Here is a 20334-nt window from a genome sequence, read left to right on the forward strand (position 1 = left end):
GCATTTCTGACAAGTTGGAATCAGGCTCTGAGGAGTCTCAATAGGCAGCGCCCTGCCCCTCGGGTGTGAGCCTGTGTGTGTGGGTGGTGCACACAGGAGGGGACCGGTAGGTCCCCTGATCCACGAAGGGCAGTGAACCCACCCAGCTCCCCAAAGAAGCATCTGTTCTGAGGAAGCTTGAGGATGGAGAACTCCAGGGATTGGCTCTCCAGGAAAACAACCACCTGCTGTTATCTTTAGAATGATCATCTAATGCAGTGTAGGAAATCATTACCAAGAAAATCATCAACTTTTCCCGTGAACTCAGGGCAGTTCCTGAAACTCGAGTGACTTCCCATTACTTGGGTTTCCTTTCTGAATATAGGACCTGGGTGCCCAACCTCAAGCGGATCCTGGATCCTCCTTCCCGCCGCCTCCCAGCCTGGCTCCGCCCCGGGATCGCTCAGTTTTATCCGGCCCACAGCGCACAGACGAGCTGCAGCTGCGGGCGTGGAGGAGCCCGGCGCGCCGGGACCCTGGACTCAGGTGACGGGCTCGCGGGCCGGGAGGGGAGGCCCAGAGGGGCGGGGGCGGGGCTCCGGGTGTCGGACAGCTTGGTGCACTCAGGCACGCGCTGGGATGAAGACGGCGGGGCGCGGAGCTCCCTACCTTCACTCACGCCTGCCGCCTCTTGCCACAGAGGTGCTCCCAGAGCGCCGGGCCGGGGTCCGCGAGCCAGCGACCGGGGGCGCAGGTTGCACGCCGAGGGAGGGGACAGGGACTTCGCTTTGAGGTGGGGAACTGCGTCTCTGCAGGGCGTCCCCAGGCTCGGCTCTTGGAGGGGCAGAGAGCTGGCATCTCGGGCTCCCAGGCGTCCACCCATCCGGACAGAGACCCTCCTGCCCCCGACCACGTCTGTGGCGAAACACATTCACGTCCGGGCCCAGCACGGCGGCTCTCCCACTCGCGCACACACGCTCACTTTCGTGCACACATTCACACTTGTGTGCACTCCCAGGGGCGCACACGCACACTCGTGGACTCTCACACTCAGCTCATTCACTCACAAACACTCGTAAAACAGAATGAAACCCCCCAGAGACTTCCCCTAAGGTGGCGTGGGGTGCTCGACTGCCCCTTTCCACGCTTCCCTTTCCTTTCTGGTTTAACTGCAGCAGCAGTCACTAAATGCAATTCACCACCCACGACTGATTAATGAGCTGCAGTTTGAAAACCACTTTCCATGCCTGTGGTGCCAGAGCCCCTGGGAGGCCTTCATCCCCAGGAACATAGTGATAGTGATAGTGAAGGTGGTGGGGAGGCGCCGAGGTCCCAGGAGGGTACGACCAGCAGGTGCTGGGGGAGGAGGGTTCTCAGAGGAAGTGCCTTGTGGTTTTATTTAATTATTATTTTATAAAGTCTTATGGGATATCCAAATGTATTTATTTGTTTATTTAAAATATTTATTTGTTTATTATTTATTTTTGGCTCACACCGTGTCTTTAGTTGCGGCATGCAGGATCCTTAGTTGCGGCATGCATGTGGGATCTAGTTCCCCAACCAGAGATAGAACCCAGGCCCCCTGCAGTGGGAGCACAGAGTCTTACCCACTGGAGCACCAGGGAAGTCCCCAGGAAATACCTTGTGAACGAGAGTGAGAAGGAGCCAGGCAGAAAGGCAGAAGGGAAGGCATGTGCCGAGGCTGAGGCGGGAAGGGTTTTCAGGCTCGGCCCCTAGGCCTGGAGGACTTTCATGCCCAGTGGGGATTCCCTCCAGGCCACTGCAGCAGGGACAGGACATGGGCAGTGGCGCCCTGGACTGGGGCATTTCCTCCGTCTGAGCCAGGATTGGGGCTCTGCGCCTTTTCAGCTATCTTCTGGAGGTGGTTGGTCGCCTCCCTCCACAGTGTTGGTGTAAAGCCGGCTGGGGCAGCATTGCGCTCACCTTCCCATGTAAACATCCACGTACATACAAGTGGGTGTTACTGGAGCCTCTGCGGTAGGCAGGAAAGCTGTTCCAGCTGCTCTCAGGTGCTGTGGGAATGGAGATCCCCGCTGACTGAGGACCCCTGTGCACCTGGCCAGCCGACACCCTTGATTCCACAAACCTGCTGCCTCAGTTTCCCCAAGATCCTGTGGCAGGACAAGGTGCTGGCAATGGCATGCACTTCCCAAGGTGTTTCACTGACTCCCAAATGTGAACAGCTCCCAAGTGACTGCACAAATCCCAGCTGTGTTGCCCCATCTTGATATGTGCAGATGCCAGCACCTGTGTCCACGATTTGAGAGAAATCTGAATTGTTGCCTCACTTTTCCCAATCCCAGAAGTCTTGGGGCCCCTCCAGTCCTTGCCCCATGCATGCAGTCTTCCTGTACCACACCTGAGCCTCTGCCTTCTCACCCCTCACTTTCCCTGTTGTGCCCTGGCCTCCCTCTCTCCCATTTGTCTGTCCTTTGCTGCATTGGAGAAAAGAGGGGAGACTCAAGCAGAGGAGTGGAGCTGCCAAACTTAAAAACCCGTCTGAATTTCAGATAATGAATCGCTTTGAAATACACGTATGTCGCAAATGTTGCATAGAATATACCTAGGTTTAAAAATAAGACAGCAGTGGAGCCCCAGACAGATCGAGGCAGCAGAACGTCCCTGAGGACATGGGGGTCTCCCTCCATGCCCAGTCCAGCTCCTCCATCTCCAGTATAGCTCTTTGCAGACAGCCCTTCTGTGCTCTATAAGGTGGAAGTTTGTGTGTCCATTTTATAGATCTTGTTCAGTTGAGTTAAGACTTGTCCACAGTTTTGGGGGTCTGCCCCGAGCTGGAGGTCTGCCCAGCTCTTAGGCTGTATCCTCTGATGGTGAGGAGCCAGGCCCAAGGTGGCTGTGCTTTGGGGGCAGAGATGGGTGCGACCCAGGTGTTTTCTTATCTGGATTCTGGAACCATCCAGGGGCTTTCCCGGTGAGGAGAACCTCAGGGAGCACATGAGGTTTGACTGAGAGGTTTCCTGTGTGTGAGGGCAGAGCCCCCCCATGGCCTGAGGAAGGCTCAGAGGAGACTGGAGGCTTTGGGCAGGGGAAAAGGAGCCTGGAGTCCCAGCCAGGGCCTGTCTGGGAGCCCACACCTTCAGCAGCCTCTGGCTTCCCTCAGACAACATGACAGAGCATGGCCAGGGGTCACCTTTACACAGGTCATACCCCCTCAGGAGGACACCAGGTGGTGGTAGGAGGTCTGTGACACTTCCTGGTTTAATAGTCTTCTGGTCATTTCATTGCGTGTGACAACATACCTATAAATAGCACATCTAATGACTACAGATGGGTGTTTCTTAAGGTGAGGCTAAAATAGATACTAATGTTTAAAAGATGAGTCAATGTAAAAAAAATGGTACTGATGAACCTAGTGGCAGAGCAGGAACAAAGACACAGACATAGAGAATGGACTTGAGGACACGGGGGGTGGGGAAAGGGGAAGCTGGGGTGAAGTGAGAGTGGCATCGACATATATACATTACCAAACGTAAAATAGTTAGCTAGTGGGAAGCAGCCGCATAGCACGGGGAGATCAGCTCGGTGCTTTGTGACCACCTAGAGGGGTGGGATAGGGAAGGTGGGAAGGAGGCTCAAGGGGGAGGGGATATGAGGATGTATGTATGCTTATGGCTGATTCACTTTGTTATACAACAGAAACTAGCACAGCATTGTGAAGCAATTATACACCAATGAAGACGTATAAAAAAATAAATAAAATAATTGTTAGGATACTGGGGTATGTAGTGTGGTGAAAACCACAGAGGTTGGGGCGGGAGGCTGGTGGGATCCAGAGACTCGTGGGCTGGCCTCACTAGGGTGTTTCCCTGGCAGGCAGGTGAAGTAGGACATACCAATACTGAGGGCAAAGGGTGGCCTGGCAGACCTGACTCAGGCTCGGGGAACCCCCGCACACCTCTCTCAGAGGGCCACGTCCTCATTGCTGGAGGTCCCCGGTTGTCCTCCCAGCCAGCCTCTGGACCTCAGCCTGCTGCTTCCTTTTGCTTTCCTTTTACTTGGTAACATACATGCTCCCTCCCAAAGTCCAGCCAGGCAGGTCAGCCTCTGTTATGTAAACACACTTTTGCTGAGGTCACCCCCTCTCCATGTCACCTGATCCAGGTGCGAACAAAGGCTGACCTTTACCCTCCCAGCTCAGCTGAGGTCCCTGCCCAGGGCCCACCATGGGGGACTAACTGCACCCTTCATGGGAACAGCCCTGCAGAGGAGGCTGAGCAGGTCTGCAGGGATTGAGCACCTACTGTATGCAGAGCAAGTGGGAGGCACTGAGGGGCCCTCCCCCCAGCAGTGTGTGTGTGTGTGTGTGTGTGTGTGTGTGTGTGTGCCCTGTGTGCTTGCTTGCACGTAGAGGGGTGGGCCTCGCAGGGAGTGGGAGTAGGATCAAGGAAGCCTCTGAAGAGGAGGCGGTTTCTCCCGGCTGTTGAGGCCCTGCACGGTCCAGGATTGTGAACTAACCCACCCATTCATTTATTCTCAATCAACATCCCAGAAAGTGTACTTGGAACTTGAAACACGACTCTTAAATTTATAGGAAAGATAAACGCCGGACAGCAGTCAGGAAAACGTGTGATGAGGAAAGGTTTTGAAGGGGAGGGTTTCCTTCTGGATACTACAGACCCCTGGGTATCTCCCTCCCAGAAAGAACACGCCTGCTAAGTCTCGAGGTTGCACAGAAGGAACGTGGTAGAAATAAATTCGCGTTCAGAGGACTCCGGGTGTCAAGTCTGTGCACTGGGCATTCGGTGGATACGCCAGGCCACCAGCAGGGGGCTCCACCACTCATGCCGCTGAAGGGCCAGGCTCCCAGAGCATGGGCTTAGGTGGCGTTTATGTTTTGGTCCCCTGGGGGTGAATCCTTCACGTGGCCGTGAGGACACCTGCCTGCTCCAGCCTTGGGGGTCAGCGGGCAAGCCTCCCTGGGAGCGTGTCCTCCCGTATCTCCTGCCTGGGGAGACTTGGCCTGCCACCCCGTTGATGGGGCACCCAGACCCACGTCGGATGGCCGGGGAAGTGTGGGGACCAAAGACTGTTCTGAGGCCGGTGGAGGCAGCAGAGCGGCAGGGGTCGGGGGGAGACCTTGAGGAGACTGGAAATGCTGGGGGTCCTGCCCAAGGCTTCCTCTAGGGAGGGCCAGTGGCCAGAGATGACCACACAAGATGAGTTTCCTGTCTGCTCAGCCAGGCTCGGGGTAGGACACACCTGTGCAGGGGTCTCCCTCCAGGTAGCCCTGAGGGCTCTGGCCAGGGGGCCAGGAGTCACTGTGTACCACCAGCAAGGATGCCTTTGGGCCCCATGTGTTGCTCGGCACCATTTTGTGTATTCCAATTTAAGAAAACTTGTTTTGCAAAAATACTCAAGAAAAGGACTGAGCAGATCTTATCTGAGGTGCCTGGAAAAGCCCCAGCAGAGAAAGTTGCAAAACCTCTTTCTAGAACCTTCTATCACATAAGGCTCTCAGCAACATGTAATGGTGATGAGCTATTTATACCCATCCTGGCAATTGCTGACTGGCAGTAAAATCAGAAAGGTAGCCACTGGATTGTGTCCAACTGTGAAATCTCAGCCTCTTTTGTGTTATGCTGAGCAGGTTCGGGCAGGATTGGGACAAAGGCCCCTCTCCACTTGGTTCTAAAAAAAAAAAAAATTGATTAAAATTATGTTAATGTTCTCATGCAACACAAAAGTCCAAGGAAAGATAAACAGCAGTAGAGAGAGCCTGCCATCCCAGGGGTGAAAACACACGATGGACAACAGCGGCTTGGACCGCATGGCTTGGCAGGCTCTGAGTGGCCCTGCTTGGTGGGGGTCCCTCGGCCAGAGGGGACAGGATGCTTCACTCTTCAGTGCCTCGGGCACCACTTGCCCTCCTGCAAGGAAGCAAAATTAGACCCTGTCACATGCCACTTGCAAAAAGACCTTGAGGTGGATTTAAGATTTGAACATAAAAATAGACAAAATTTGGCCATGATGGATTCTCAACGGTCTGGGAGGCCATTTTATTTTTATTTTCTTTTAAATTTATTTATTTTATTTTTGGCTGCGTTGGGTCTTCATTGCTGCGCACGTGGGCTTTCACTAGTTGCGGCGAGCGGGGTCTACTCTTCATTGCGGTGCGCGGGCTTCTCATCATGGTGGCTTCTCTTGTTGCGGAGCACAGGCTCTAGAGCACGGGCTCAGTAGTTGTGGCGCACGGGCTTAGTTGCTCCACAGCATGTGGGATCTTCCTGGACCAGGGCTCAAACCTGTGTCCCCTGCATTGGCAGGTGGATTCTTTTTTTTTTTTTTTTTTTTTTTGCGGTACGCAGGCCTCTCACCGCTGCGGCCCCTTCCGCTGCGGAGCACAGGCTCCGGATGCGCAGGCTCAGCGGCCACGGCCCACGGGCCCAGCCGCTCCGCGTCATGTGGGATCCTCCCGGACCGGGGCACGAACCCGCGTCCCCTGCATCGGCAGGTGGACTCCCAACCACTGCGCCACCAGGGAAGCCCGGCAGGTGGATTCTTAACCACTGTGCCACCAGGGAAGTCCTGGGAGGCCTTTTTAAAAAGATACTTTAAACAAACAAAAACCACTTTAAAACAAAATCTTGAAACTCTCAAGGAAAAGACAGACAGGACGACGTAAACATGTGGAGTCTTTATTCCAGAAACAATCAGGGGAGAAATGATGATGGGGAGGCGCTTGCCGTGGATGGTGGTTTGTTTCTGTAAGGCGTGAAAGTCTTATAAACCTGTAAGGAGAAGACGGACAATCGCAGGAAAATGGGCAAAGGGTTTGCAAAGGCAGTGGCAATGCAGAAACCCAAAGGGCCAAAAACAGGATGAGCCGGTCTGCCCCCTGTAGTCCCGGACCTCATCTTTAATTATAGCTGCAAAGGCCCTATTTTCAAGTGAGGCCACCTTCACAGGTTCTGGATGGACATGTGTTTTGGGAGTCACCATTCACCCCACTACATACAGTATGAAGGGAGAAAGGAGAGAGGACGGGCAGTGGGCATCTCTGATGAAGCTCGTCTAATGATTCCACATATGTAAAATTACTCGCGTGTGTGTGCACACGTGTGCACAAGAATACGTGTCTCTCAGTTGACATCTTTCAGTGCTGCTTTCTTCCTCAGCTACAGATATGGTACATATATGAGAAAAGAAGGCTGTCCTTCTGATGGTGAATTAGGAATAGAAACAAGTTTAGAAAGTCAAACAAAGGAAGCTGGGATACAGCAGCACCGGTCACACGAGTTCAGACTCTGGCCCACTGACCACTCTGGAACCCGACCCCGACCCCACGAAGCTCAGAACCGCTGGAAGGGACCACACCTGGTGGGGCCTGGCGACTCAGCTTCCAGGGTGGCCTACACCTCCGCTGCCTCAGGACCTGCCACTGCCTCCTGGCAACCGGGTCCACCAGCTAAGCCTGGAAGGATGGCAAAAGGAGGCTCCCCAGCGGAAACTGGCCAGTAGCCTATCATACTGTTAAAGACAGCTAAAAGAAAGCTTCTCTGTTTTTTAGGAATGCAAAGGCGAAAAACAATGCATAAAAAAGCAAGAGAGTGATGTGGAGGGTTGGGAGGGGGAGGCAGCGGCTGGGCCGGCGGGGCCACCTGGTGGGTGCAGGTTAGAGGCAAGGTCAGCCAGAGCCTGATGTGGGAGGTGGGCTCATGGTGATTATTGCGAGTGAATGAATGAATGAACTGGACCAGTGGTGGGAAGACACACACCAGGAATCACAGTAACGCAGCTCTGGGCCACGTGTGCTCTTCGATTAAACGGGCATCCATGCATAGATGGAAAACTGGCATCCAGGGTAGAGCAACTGCCTCTGATTTATGAAGTTTAGGAGCAGTGCTGCTAGCACTGTCGTCAGATGCCTGGGCACATGCAGCGATTAATCAAACCTCAGGGAGATTCAGGGTCCCTGTCCTTAGGAGAATAGGCACATACCACGGAGAGTCCATTCTGGGTTTGCCATGGGGTCTCATCCAGGATGCACCCAGGGTCAGCACCATCTACGAGAGACCAGAGCACCAAGACACCTAAGGGCAGGGGGGATGCGTTGTCACCGGTACACCATACCCTGTACACACCCCACCCTGGGACTCCAGAATCCCATGTGGATTGAGTGAGAAAGAAAGCACCACCCATCCATCAGCCTGGCCATCTGTCTGTCTGCTCTGCCTGGTCCATCCCCCTGGAGGGTGAGCCGGCTGGGACCAGCCCTGGGCCCATGGGTGCAACCATGCTAGGGTCCACCCCCGCCCTCCCCAAGAGTGTGGCCGCCAACCCAGAGCCCCTGCAGACCCAGCCATTCAGGAGGAGGACAGGAGAGCATGGGTTGGTTTGCATTTTACGTTCTTGAAACCCTTCCTGACTCAAATTAGATATTTATTTCAAAAGCTGGATATTGCCATTTTCCTTCCAGGGTAGAGTGGGCCTCCTTCTCCTGCTGCTCCGAGGCCCCCACATCAGCAGGGCTGGCACCCTGTCCCACTCCCACCAGGAACTCCCAGGGCCACCAGTACACTGGCCAGGACCTGCTGGTCCAACAGGAGTTCCAGGGGCGAGGCAGGTAGAGGAGGCAAGACTACAGGCAGTCAGCTGTCAGCTCCGCTCTGAGGCAGGAACCCAGTGAGGGTTGGGGCGGAATGGGGAGATGGGACAACAGGGAGGACCACAGGCCCCACCTGGTCAAAGTCCCATGGATTTGACGAGTTTCCACACATGCAGTGCTTGGAATGGGGGTGCGATGTGGCCACAGTGTGTGTTGGGGGGACTGAGATTGTCCCTCCCAATGTCATTCTCCTTGCTCGTCCCACAGCCTCCTGAGGTCAGGACTGAGCCTGTTCACCGACGGCCCCAAGCTCCTGGAAGCGGTTGCGTTCACAGTTCCCTTTGCTCCTGGCCCTTCTGCCCAATTCCCCCAAAAGTGGAAAAAAATCAGAAAGGCTGAATTCAAAATGGAAGGGTCCCAACTCTATGACGTTCTGGGAAAGGCAAAACTATGGACACACTAAAAAGATCAGTGGTTGCCAAGAGTTAGGGGGGAAGGAGGGACGGATAGATGGAGCACAGAGGATGTTTAGGACAGTGAAACTACTCTGTATGGTACCTAAAGGTGGATGCATGTAATTATACATTTGTCCAAACCCATTAACTGTCCAACACCGAGAGTGAACCCTGATGTAAAGCGTAGACTTCAGTCAGTGAGAACAAACCACTATAGGCTCATCAGATGTAATGAATGCCCCACTGACTGGAGATGCCAGCAATGGAGGATGTGGGAATCGTCTGCACTTCCTGCCCAATTTCTGTGTAAGCCTAAAACTGCTCAAAGACAAAACCAAAAAGTCTATTATTATTATTATTATTTTAATCAAAGGGTCAATAGTTTAAATAGCTTAAACTAATCAGGATAAATGTCACTTTTACTGGAGGCTGAAGCCTGAGATGGACACTTGTTTCAGAGGCAGTGAAAGTTCAGTTTTCCAGATCAGAACTCACGAGTTCCACAGGAAGACTCTTTTTGTTAATAAATCTGGCAAGCAGGCCAAATGTCCCCAAATGCCCAGCTGTGGAATGCAAGAGCGGGAGAGGGGCTGGGGGCTTCCAAGGTGGTCTTAGGTTGGTGTCAGGTTCAAGCGGCTACGCGAGATTCTGTGTGTCACGACCCGTCTCTACAGGACACACGGCTCAGGCAGTTTTATATGTTTTATATAAAATTGAAGGGTAACCCCTGCGATGTAAATGGGGTTGTCTCCCAGGGACTTGTTTCCTGTCTCATCCATGTTTCTCATCTGTCTGACAGTGGCCCCACTGCACACATCATAAAGGTACAGAGAAGGGTCGAGGCACAGTGGTCAGGGAGGAGCTTGGGGACCCCCACCTGCCCATGCCAGGCTGTGGCCGCTCCCACCGGCTTCTGAAGGAGGCCAGGGGGGCTCTGACTCATCGGCTTTTCTTCCTCCAGGGAGTGTCCCAAAAACCACTAAGGAAGACGAGGGACCCCTGAGGCCTGCTCCCCGTCCTGCCGGCCATGTTGACCTTGGCATCTCCCCTCCCCACTCCCAGGATGCTCTGGCCCCTCCTGCTCTTGGCCACCTCTGGGAGTGCTCAGAGTAGAGGTAAACTTCGTGGTCCCATTCTGCTAGGGGGGCCCCCCCGGGGGTGAGACAGGGGTGGAAGGAGAGACCTAGGTCAGGCCAGGAGGGCCCAGGCCCCAGGTAGTGTCAGTGACCCCAGGGAGGGCAATCAGTGGAAGTCCTGAGGCCCAGCCATGACCCACGTGTTGGACTGTATCCCCACACAGACTGGGACAGCCCCAGCTGCACCGAGGACGTGGTTTCTGTGTTCAGGGGCAAGCCAGCCGTGATGGCCTGCAGCATCACCAACCTCTTCTCCCACATCAACATCTCCCTGCAAACCTACCACGGGGAGAGCTGGCAGCTCATCTTCAGCGTAAAGGCCCCAGGAAACTTCCGTCAGGATGGATGGCAGCTCTGGGTTCAAGGGGGCGAGGCGCACCTGGTGATTGAAAAAGCCCAGGACACCCAGGCAGGGCAGTACAGGTGGAGTCTTGTCGGGCTCCAGAGAAACTTCAAAACCACCACCCTGAATGTCTCAGGTGAGGGGAGGAGCACCTTGACCCCCAGGTGCTTGCCTGTTTGGGAGGGGCAGCAACCAGGGAGGAGCAATTCCTGCCCACCTGAGGTGCCCAGAGCCACAGGGATGGGGCCTAAAGAGGGCTTCCATCTGCTCCACCCACCCCACATCTGTGACCCCTCCGAGCTTCTCCCCAGGGCAGCCCGTGCACGCATGCCCTGGGCACCATCCCCTGTCTGCGCAGGGAGCTGGTCCCTTCCCTCCCTAAAAACCTCCTGCCCCCCACTTCCTTTGCTGCAAAACTCCCCAAGTCACCACCCCTCACTCTCATCCCTCCACACCTGGTTGTAGTGCAGTCATGGTCACCCCGAGCTCTGGGGACAGGGAGCAGGGGTTCAGCTTTGCCCCCAACCAGGTACAGTGGGAGGGGCTAAGAATGGCACCCCCAGCCTAGCCGGGCCCTGGGAGGGGAAGCCAGTGAGGCCCTCATGGACTCCTGTATCCAGAGCTCATCTGATACCTGGGGTGGAGGGGCTGCATAAGGGCTGGCCCTGTGCAGGTCCCCACCAACCTACCTGGGATCTCTCTTTGGCAGAGCCCCAAGACACACTCTTCACACCTTCCTGGGGTAGGTGTTTCTATCTTTATCCTGGGGTACAGGAGGGGAGCCTCAAGGAAGCCCCCTGGGGTCTCCCCCCATCAGACACCCCCACCCTCTGTGTCTGGCACCCTGCCCATCCCATGCACCCCATCTCCCTGCCACTCTCCCACCTATGGGCTTCCTGGCTGGAGGTGATGTCCCCCTCGAGGGTGCCCCCAAGGCAGGCACCCCCAGCCTAGCCTGCACCAGTGAACGAAAGGTGGAGGTCCCGCCCACTCCCCACAGGCCCGGAGATGCTGCTCCCCAATCTCAGGCCTGACCCTGAAGACAGGAGCCAGGCCCAGGTGGTCCTCCCCATCCTCGCCCTGGTCGCCCTCTCCGTCCTGCTGGTCTGCGTGCTGGCCTGGTGCAGAAGGTCTGGCTCCCCGAAGTTCTCCAAGCTCCAGCAGGTATGGGCCTCTGTGCCTGGTCTGTGGGCCGGGCAGGGGGTCTTGGACGGGGTCTTCTGAGACTCAGCATGGACACTCGGCCCCATAGCCTTGCACCCACTGGGGCTAGTGGGAGAGTGGGGAGCGTGCAGGGTCCCAGAGAGCTGGTACCCCTCCCCCAGAGGACCCCAGCCCACTGTGGCAGTTCCAGGCCCAGAACACAGATGCCCCACTCCCAGCCAGACCACCAGGTCCCCACTGTCCCCAGGACACCCTGGAGGATGGCATGGGGGGAGCTGGACTTCCTGCTCCTTCCAGGAGACCTACGATGTGTGGGCAGTTGGTGTGTCCTCAGGTGTGCCGGTAAGCACAGGTGTCTGCCGATGGCTCTCATCCCTCCCTCCCTCTCTCCGCAGATAAGGAGTCTCTGAGCCAGAGTGGGGAGTTCTGTGTACCACGCACCGCACTACACAAAGGGAAAGTGAGGGGAGGGGCAGGCCAAGGACAAGGAAGCCTGGCAGCATCCTGGCCTCTCGCTGACACGCAAGCGAGGGAGGGCTCTTCAGCAGCTCCTGTGGCCCAAAGTGCAAAAGTCTCAAGTTCCAAAGCACTTGACCCAGCAGGACCCTCCCCCTCCTCTGCTCCATCCAGGCCTCTTGGCCTGGGCTCCTCCCTGGGGCAGGAGGGCCATGCTGCTGTCACCTCGGAGACACCCCAGTCTGGGGTCCTGTGTTGATCGTGGACACCCTCCTGTCTTTGGACTATGAACAAGGACAAGTTTTGGGGACCCTCCTGCCAGCAGTTGTGGCGCCAGGATGCGGGGATCAGGGGCCTGAGATGGCACGTGGGCCCCTCCTCCACCACCAGGGGGTAGAGCAGCCCCTCTGGAAGGGAAGCAGGACAGGTGGCTGCTGGGGACCTGTGTCCAACCCCCTGGTCTCCCCTAGCCCTGGGGCTCCCCTCCCCCACATCTGCCCCACCTGCTGGCTCTTCTAGGTCCCAAACCCGTTTATGCCAGATGTCTTCATGATCAAAACTGTGTAACTCCACTGAGTGTGTTCTTTTTTTGGCGGCGGGGGGTAGGTCTTTTTTCTTCCTTTCCTCTTTCGTTCTCTTCTCATGATTTGATGACTGTCTTTAGTGTTGTGTCTGAATTCCTTTTTCTTTTTTGTGTGTATATCTATTATAGATTTTTGGCTTGTGGTTACCATGAGGTTTTGATATAGCAGTCTATACATATGCATGATTGTTTTAAATTGCTGATCTCTTAATTTCAAATGCATTTCAAACATCCTGCATTTGTTCTCTCCTCCTCTCGTGATGACTGGTCTTGATATCATATTTGTGTGTGGGTGGTTTGCTACCTTTACTGTGTGTTTGCCTTCACTGGTGACCTTTCCCGTTTCATAATTTTCTTATTTCTAGTTGTGGCTTTTTCTTTTCTGCCTAGAGAAGTTCCTTTAGTATTTGTTGTAGAGCTGGTTTGGTGGTGCGTTTAGTGTATTCTTTTTTTTTTTTTTTTTTTTTGCGGTACGCGGGCCTCTCACTGCTGTGGCCTCTCCCTTGCAGAGCACAGGCTCCGGACACGCAGGCTCAGCAGCCATGGCTCACAGGTCCAGCCGCTCCGCGGCACGTGGGATCCTCCCGGACCGGGGCACAAACCCGCGTCCCCTGCATCGGCAGGCAGACTCCCAACCACTGCGCCACCAGGGAAGCCCTAGTGTATTCTTAAAAGGTACATATAAGGTGATAAAAGAAGGTTTTTCTAGAAGTACTGCATTCAGTGCTTTGCGAAACATCCGTATTGCTAACCCTCAAGATGAATAAACTAAACCAAATAGCAAACCATCAAATGAGCTGAGAAACACATTTTTTTTTTTGAAACACATTTTTAAGTGGAGAAAATAAAAATCTGAAACAAACTGCTTTGAGTCTTAAAAACTAAAAAGTCCCAAGGCATCCAAATGACCAGACATCGGGGAGTCCTCACTCACCATGAAGAATCCAAAACTGGAGACCCTGCGCGGTGCCTGACGACCGTGGCCTCACAGGAGGGTGATGACCCCAGAGCAGCTTTGCTGGCACCCGGAGTCCAGGTCTAGAATGGGCTGCATTTGCATCTCTCAGGTTAAAATAAGGTTCACACGAGAAATACTGGGTTTGTGCCACCACAGGGCCAAGCCCATGGGACACAGTGTGCACGGCACCTGGGACCTCCATGCTTTGGGGACCATGGAAATCTGTTCCATTTTGCCTGAAACAGACAAAAAGTGTTGATGCATTTGAAGTAATTCAAAGGTTATTTTAACATTGGTATTATGGTGGGAAGGGCTCACGTAAGTCATTCAGCCCCTGCACACCCAAGGCAGGAAATACTGCATCTGGGTCTTTGACTAATTTTCATTTTCTACTTGTTGCTTGTCTGTATTTTCAAGGATTTCTCTAAAGGAAGTTTAGTTCTGAGTCCTTGCAATGCCCTAGAAGCCCTTCTTCCTGATTTCCCCCTCCCCCTCTGTAGCCACACTGACCCTCTTGCAGACCCTCAGACACACCAGGCACTTTCTGGCCTCAGGGATCATGCACCTACTGATCCTTCTGCTTGGAATGCTGTTCCCAGGCACCACATGACCCTCCCTCATCTCCTCAGTCCTCTACTCCTATGGCCCCTTGAGGTTTGGCCCCCCTCTCCCGACACAGGTTGTGTGTCCTGCTGCAGGTCTGTTTGTCCATCCCTGGAGGTCAGCTCCAGGCCACAGGCCTCTTGTCCATTTTGCCCTCTGCTCTTGGCAGGCACTGGCACGTATGGGTGCCCAGTGAGTGTTGGTGATAAACAAAGGCAGAATGAGATTAGGAAGGGTCTTGTTTTGCCAAGCCCTATGCTTTCATGACCTCCTGCAAACAACCTGCTAGGTTCCTAGGGGCCTTTGGCAAGATTCTGCCCCCGAAATAGATACCCCTCGTGTAAGGAGAGTCTGTGGGTCAGCCCAGCGGCCTTAATCTGCCCCCACCCCCAAATCCCACTCAGGACCCTGAGCCATCAACAGACAGGAGCATCTGGCCAGTGGAGGGGGCTTCCAGGGAGGAAACAGCTTAAGGCTGTCAGACCACATGTGAGCCATGCGCACACACCTGTGTACATGCACGTGTGGCTTTGGGCCCAACACTTGAGGCTTGGCCATCTGGCCCGTGGCCCACAGAAAAATGACCTCCTGGTTGCCTAGAGTCTGCCTCCGTGTCCTCGGGGTCAGAGGCCAGGCATGGGTCTCCCTCTGCCCTGAGGGCTGATCACCAGGGCCTGGTGCACCAACATAGGATGCTAGTCCAGCTGAGATGCCTCCAGCCCCTGCACCCACAGGAAGCAGAATCGCAAGCCACCAGGGCAGCCATAGCCTTGGGCACATGCCCTGGCCCGGTCCCTACAGCCACACCAAGCCTCCACGCTGCGGATGTGACTGACATAATACTCCAAGTTTCTGGGCATAAATCAGGTCCCCACGTGGGGACCCCCTTATCTTTCTCCTGGGCCTGACCCTGCCTCACCCTCCTTTCTCCTCTCCCTGTTGTGAAGCAGGGGCAGAGGACCAGGACCATGGGTCTACATGGGGGCACTCAGCAGTTTAGAGGCGGGGGGATGAGGGCCGTCCCTCCCAGCCTCGCCCACAGCGCCTCCCCTCACTCAAGGCACCACCTCCAGGAAGCCCTCCTGGAGTGCCCAACGTACAGTCACTGTGTGCTGTCTCCCTGCCTACCTCCTGCTCCATCCTGCCCCGACTGCCCCTGGAAGTGGCAGTCTGTGAGGTGGTGGCACACAGTTGGGTGCTGCAGACAGGAAGTCTCGACAGCCCTGTAAGCGGGGCCCTGTTCTTCCCCCACTGCAGTGAGCATGGCTGGGCTCCTGGGGCTCCAGCTGCTCCCCATGCTCCTCGTGCTCCCCTGCAACCTGGCTGCCCAAGGTAAGCACTTCCCAACCATCCGTCCCCCCGTCCCCCACTGCGCCCATCAGCGGGCTCAGCGCTCCCACCCAGCCACCCTTGCAGCCCTCCCCTCCCCGCCTCGGACTCTCCTTCTGGGAAGGGGGTGCTCCCCCTTCCCAGGGATGCTGAGTGTGACCTTCCCTTGAAGCCTTGGTAGCCCCTCCAGAGGGTAAGGTCCAGCTTTGGACACTTAGACAAAAAACAATGGGCACCAAGATGCTGATATCTGGGTGCAGAATCACTATGGTTGAATCTCTTCTTTCTCTTTACCTGAATGTCTGGGGACTTTCTCTCCTACAACCAGCAAGGCTGCCTTTGTCCTGAGAGAACATTGTCCTTCGGTTTACCTTTTGTGCGGAGTTCTGCAGTAAGAAGGAGAGATTAGTTCCGCAAGGTGGGATGGGGGACCCGGCAGGTGAAATTCTTGTGTTCTCTCTCCCAAAAACAGCTGCAGAATTTAGTTTGTGGAGAGCTGGTATTTGGATTATGTTTGCACCTAGAAGTGGGTCCTGCTGGGCCTTGCTGGGAAGATGAGGGAACTTTCTGGGTGTCCCACAGACAAGCCAGGATATGCCCACCCCATGGAGCCACTGGCTTCGGGTGCCTGGAAATGGTGGAGAAACTGAGGCAGTAGGCATTGGAAAGAGACAGGGAGACAGGACAGTGCCCCCAGCTCTCTCGGGAACTGTCATTTAAGAGAGGGAGAAGGTGTAGAGCCTGGGAGAGTGGTTGGAGGTCTCAGCGGACGGCCTGCCGCTTTGAAAGGGAGAGGCCCCAGCTCTGACTTCCCCCGACCCTCAGGGTGGGGAGAGGTCACAGGCTGCCCAGCCCCCTGGGGCCCCTTTGGAACTTGAGTATAGCCCAGGGTGCTGGCGCCATGAGCTGCTTCAAGGCTTCCGAAAGTTGCCTCGTCCTTGACAACAGCCGGCTGTCCAGGACTTCCTTGGTGGTCCAGTGATTAAGAATCCACGCTTCCACTGCAGGGGGCAGGGGTTCGATCCCTGGTCAAGGAACTAAGACTCTGTATGCCATGCGGTGTGGCCAAAAAAAAAAAAAAGAAAGAAAAGCCTTCTTTAAATTAAAAAACAAAAACAAAATAAAATAAAAACAGAAAAAACCCAGCGGGCTGACCCAGGGCACCTCTGCCCTGCCACCATCCCTGGCAGAGAGGTGGGTCCCTGCCCCTCTGTCCAGGCTGGTGGTGACAGTGGCAGGTCCTCCTTGCAGAGGTGTGGCAGTCCCCCACCTACATGATCGCTTTAGAGGGGGACTCTGTCAACATCACCTGCTCCAGCCGGGGGCCCCTGCTTGGCCTCTACCTGAAGCAAAGGTGGCCGAACTGCAGCAACGTGATTTACTATGAAAACGGGAAGGAGCCCACCGTGGACCAGCGGTTCCAGGGCCGCGTCACCTTCTCAGGGCTGCAGTACAACCTGACCATCAGCATGCACCACCTGCAGCTGGCCGACACCGGTGACTATGCCTGCCAGGCCATCATGAATGATGAGGTCTGGGGCCCCGGGACGTTGGTCGTGGTGACAGGTAAGGAGTGTGCCACCCCAGGGACCACTCCACCTGCCTGCTGGCCAGCCCAGGCTCCGTCTGCCCCCTGTCTGAGGATCTTCCCTCTACCCTTGCTTGAGTTACCATGAGCCCACCTCCTCCAGGAAGCCTCCTGGATTCCCACATGCACACACACTCCAGAGCCCCGCCCTTGCCCTGAACCCCAGAGGCTCTCGTGGACTCCCTCACCTGCCAAATGCCTGTCTCTGTTCCTTCTTCCCAGAAAAACTGCCCCAAACAGTGAACACGTGCCAGGAGACTCAGCTGATACACTTTGCCCTCCCCACGGCCCTGGCTATGGGCTTCTTCCTCGTCGGACTGGGGCTGGGAGCAGTGTGTGTGCTGAGAAGGACACAGGTCAGTGTGGACCCTCAGATGTCATCTGCGTCCCTATAAGCCCGCTTCTCTCAGAGAGAAGGGAGGGAAGGAGAGTGGTTAAGCCCCAGGGAGTTGGCCACATGGGAAACCTCAGCACCCACCCACTCCATCCGTCAGGGTCTCCTGGAACTCAGAGGGTTTGGACGGCAAGGTCCAAGGTGGGAGGAAACCCAAGAACTGGAGCCCCCAGCAAGGACGGGTGTGGGACCAGGAAGACACGTCCTGGTCAGACGTTTATGGGGGAGTGAGAGGAGGGTCCAGAGAGACCCTTTCGGAGAGCGTGGGGATGCTGCGCGTGACTGTGAGAGTGTGCACGCGTGTGCGCACGTGTGCATGGGTGTGCATATGCGAGTGTCAGGCCTGTGGGTGTGTGAAATCCATGTGCGATCATGGGCTGGAGGCAGGAGGGGAGGGGGCAACAGAGACAGTGGCCAGGAAGTGGTCAATTTGTCCCTGGTCCATCAGCTTTTGCCCCCACCTTCACCTAGCGCCTCCAATTCCATGTCCCCTGCAACAGCCAGACCCCTCCCTGTCCAGGGCCAGGGTGCAAGGTCACTTCCACCTCCACCTCCCTGCCACTGCCCAATGGCCCTGCCTCGCCCACCCTTGCCCAGGCCTGGGAAGCTCTGGAGAACTAAGGGTCTGGCCGAGGACCCTCCTAAAAAGGGTTCATGCAGTCCCCCAAATCTAAAAGCTTCCTGAAGGGAGGTGCCTTGAAGATAGAGTGTGCCCCTGAGGGAGCTGCCCCCAGTGGTAGATGACAGGCTTTCTTTCAGATCCAGAAACTTTGCTGTGCGAAGGAAAAGAACTCGGTGTGCGTGGTCTACGAGGACATGTCCCACAACCGCTGTAACACCATGTCCATCCCCAACCACTACCAGTGAGCCTGGCAGGACCCCAGCCTCCCTCTGTCTAGCAGAGCTCTGGGCAGAACATCCAACCCAGCGTGGACACACAGGCAGCTCCCCACAGCAGTCAGGCTCCTGCTGCGTCCTCCAGGCAGCCCTCCTTGCCTGCCTCCCACGCTTGAGGCTGCTCCTGGTACCTTGGAGCCACCGGGAAGGAAGTTTTTCTGTCGTCCTGCTGCCCTGACCCTTCCATGGCAGAAGAGGCTGCTCTGAAGGAGGGACTTGGGCCTGGGGCAGTGGGCAGCTGGGGGGGGGGGCTGCGGAGGCTGGGGACTGAGCGCTGACCCCAGCCCAGCCTTGCCAGAAATAAAGGGCTTCTCTTCTCTCCTTTCCAACTCCAGTGTCTATTTCTCAGCCAGCTTAGAGTCAAGGAGGGGAGGCTTGCCTGACACCCTCCCTAGAGTCTCCAAGGACTTTGACAGCCTAAGGGACTATGTGTGAGACTTTCAGGAAGGAGGGAGGGGCAAGGGGACACACACTCACTCCAGCCCCTGTTCAGGCTGGAGAAGGGGCAAATCAACCAGAGTCCTCCTGGCCTCACTAGCCTCCACCATGGGGTGACGTGGGATGGAGGAAGGGGAGCTAGCAGCAGTGGTCTGGGGGTCTTAATAAAGGGCCACTCCCGGTGTGCGCTCATGTTGGGGTGTGATGGGACCTTGGGGAACCGACCTTGGGGAAACAGGCGTGCCCAGAGTGGATGTGAACCGTGGCTGTGTCCTCCTGGACTCAGGGCCAAGAAACCGCAGACCATGCTGCCCACCAACTGAGATGAGATAACCCTTCATCCACAGGGTTTGCAAAGATTAAAGTGTCATTAGCGAATGATGTTCGTTTTAGCTGGAATTATATCTTTGGGAAATGATCTTTGGGCATAGAAACAAGATTGCAGTGATATCCATGGCAGTGTTGCTTTCAATACAAAAATCAACAGCTGAGAAATTACCTAAATGTCCAAATAAGAGAACTGCTATATCGATTACGGTTTGCACATGCAGCAGACATTAAAAGGGCACCATGGGGGCTTCCCTGGTGGTGCAGTGGTTGAGAGCCCACCTGCCGATGCAGGGGATATGGGTTCGTGCCTCAGTCCGGGAAGATCCCACATGCCGCGGAGCGGCTGGGCCCGTGAGCCATGGCCGCTGAGCCTGCACGTCCGGAGCCTGTGCTTCGCAACGGGAGAGGCCCGCGTAACGCAAAAAAAAAAAAAAGATAGTCTCAAACTGTATTTAAAAGAAAAGATTCAATACTATATTGTCTGCAAAGAACAATAGGAACAATAGGACACCACGGGTTGGAAGGAAAAGAATGGAAAACATATAAAAAGCAAACATGAACCACAAGAAAGCTGGAGTTATCAATCCTACCTTCTGGCCAAATAGTAATACTGGCAAAGCAACAACAGAACAAAAACAAATAACCAGTGTGAACCCATGAATCTAAAATAGCAAAATACATTAAGAACAGGAAGGACATAACCACTGTGAGAAGTAGATCAATCAACCAATTAAGCCTGAGATTTCAATTTGCTCCTTCAGATCTGAACCATGCTGTTAGTTAATGTGAAATCCCACACTCATGGAACAGAAAATAGACATGACTGTACACCATATGTGAAACTTTACAAAATGATCATTTACTATCAAGAGGAGCTGAGCAGAAATAGAAGCAGAATGAGGTCTTCAGGCCCAACGCTGTTGACGTGAGCTACAAACACACACACACAAAACAGTAGTGCACGTTTTATCCTAACTAGACACGCCTGGGACAAACTCAGCCTTGGGCTTCTGAGGAGGGGCAGGGTGTGAGTTATCCTGGATGATCTGGAGGGGCCTCTGTCAGGGACCCAGCCTGAAGGCCATGTGGCCACC

At 55.1% G+C, this 20334-nt stretch overlaps 2 protein-coding genes across 3 annotated transcripts; both read left to right on the plus strand.

Annotated features, from left to right (window-relative positions):
• The first annotated feature begins 471 nt into the window (after nt 1-471).
• On the plus strand, nt 472-13129 carry SECTM1 (secreted and transmembrane 1). 2 transcript variants are annotated; one of them, XM_029212382.1, is made up of 6 exons: nt 472-525; nt 9983-10136; nt 10322-10636; nt 11210-11242; nt 11501-11664; nt 12060-13129. In XM_029212382.1, the coding sequence occupies exons 2-6, from the start codon at nt 10049-10051 to the stop codon at nt 12072-12074; spliced, it is 615 nt and encodes a 204-aa protein (XP_029068215.1). In that variant the 5' UTR covers nt 472-525; nt 9983-10048; the 3' UTR covers nt 12075-13129. The 2 variants fall into 2 exon arrangements, with proteins under 2 accessions (XP_029068215.1, XP_029068214.1); XM_029212381.1 differs by lacking the exon at nt 472-525 and having other exon boundaries at nt 9568-10136.
• Nucleotides 13130-15521: 2392 nt separating this feature from the next.
• Nucleotides 15522-18772, plus strand: CD7 (CD7 molecule). The gene is made up of 4 exons (XM_029212413.1): nt 15522-15596; nt 16845-17159; nt 17404-17537; nt 18335-18772. The coding sequence occupies exons 1-4, from the start codon at nt 15527-15529 to the stop codon at nt 18440-18442; spliced, it is 627 nt and encodes a 208-aa protein (XP_029068246.1). The 5' UTR covers nt 15522-15526; the 3' UTR covers nt 18443-18772.
• The last annotated feature ends 1562 nt before the right edge of the window (nt 18773-20334 follow it).

The sequence above is a fragment of the Monodon monoceros genome, unplaced genomic scaffold (genome assembly GCF_005190385.1).
Source record: "Monodon monoceros isolate NGI ecotype Baffin Bay Population unplaced genomic scaffold, NGI_Narwhal_1 Super_Scaffold_9, whole genome shotgun sequence".
Taxonomy (NCBI): Eukaryota; Metazoa; Chordata; class Mammalia; order Artiodactyla; family Monodontidae; genus Monodon; species Monodon monoceros.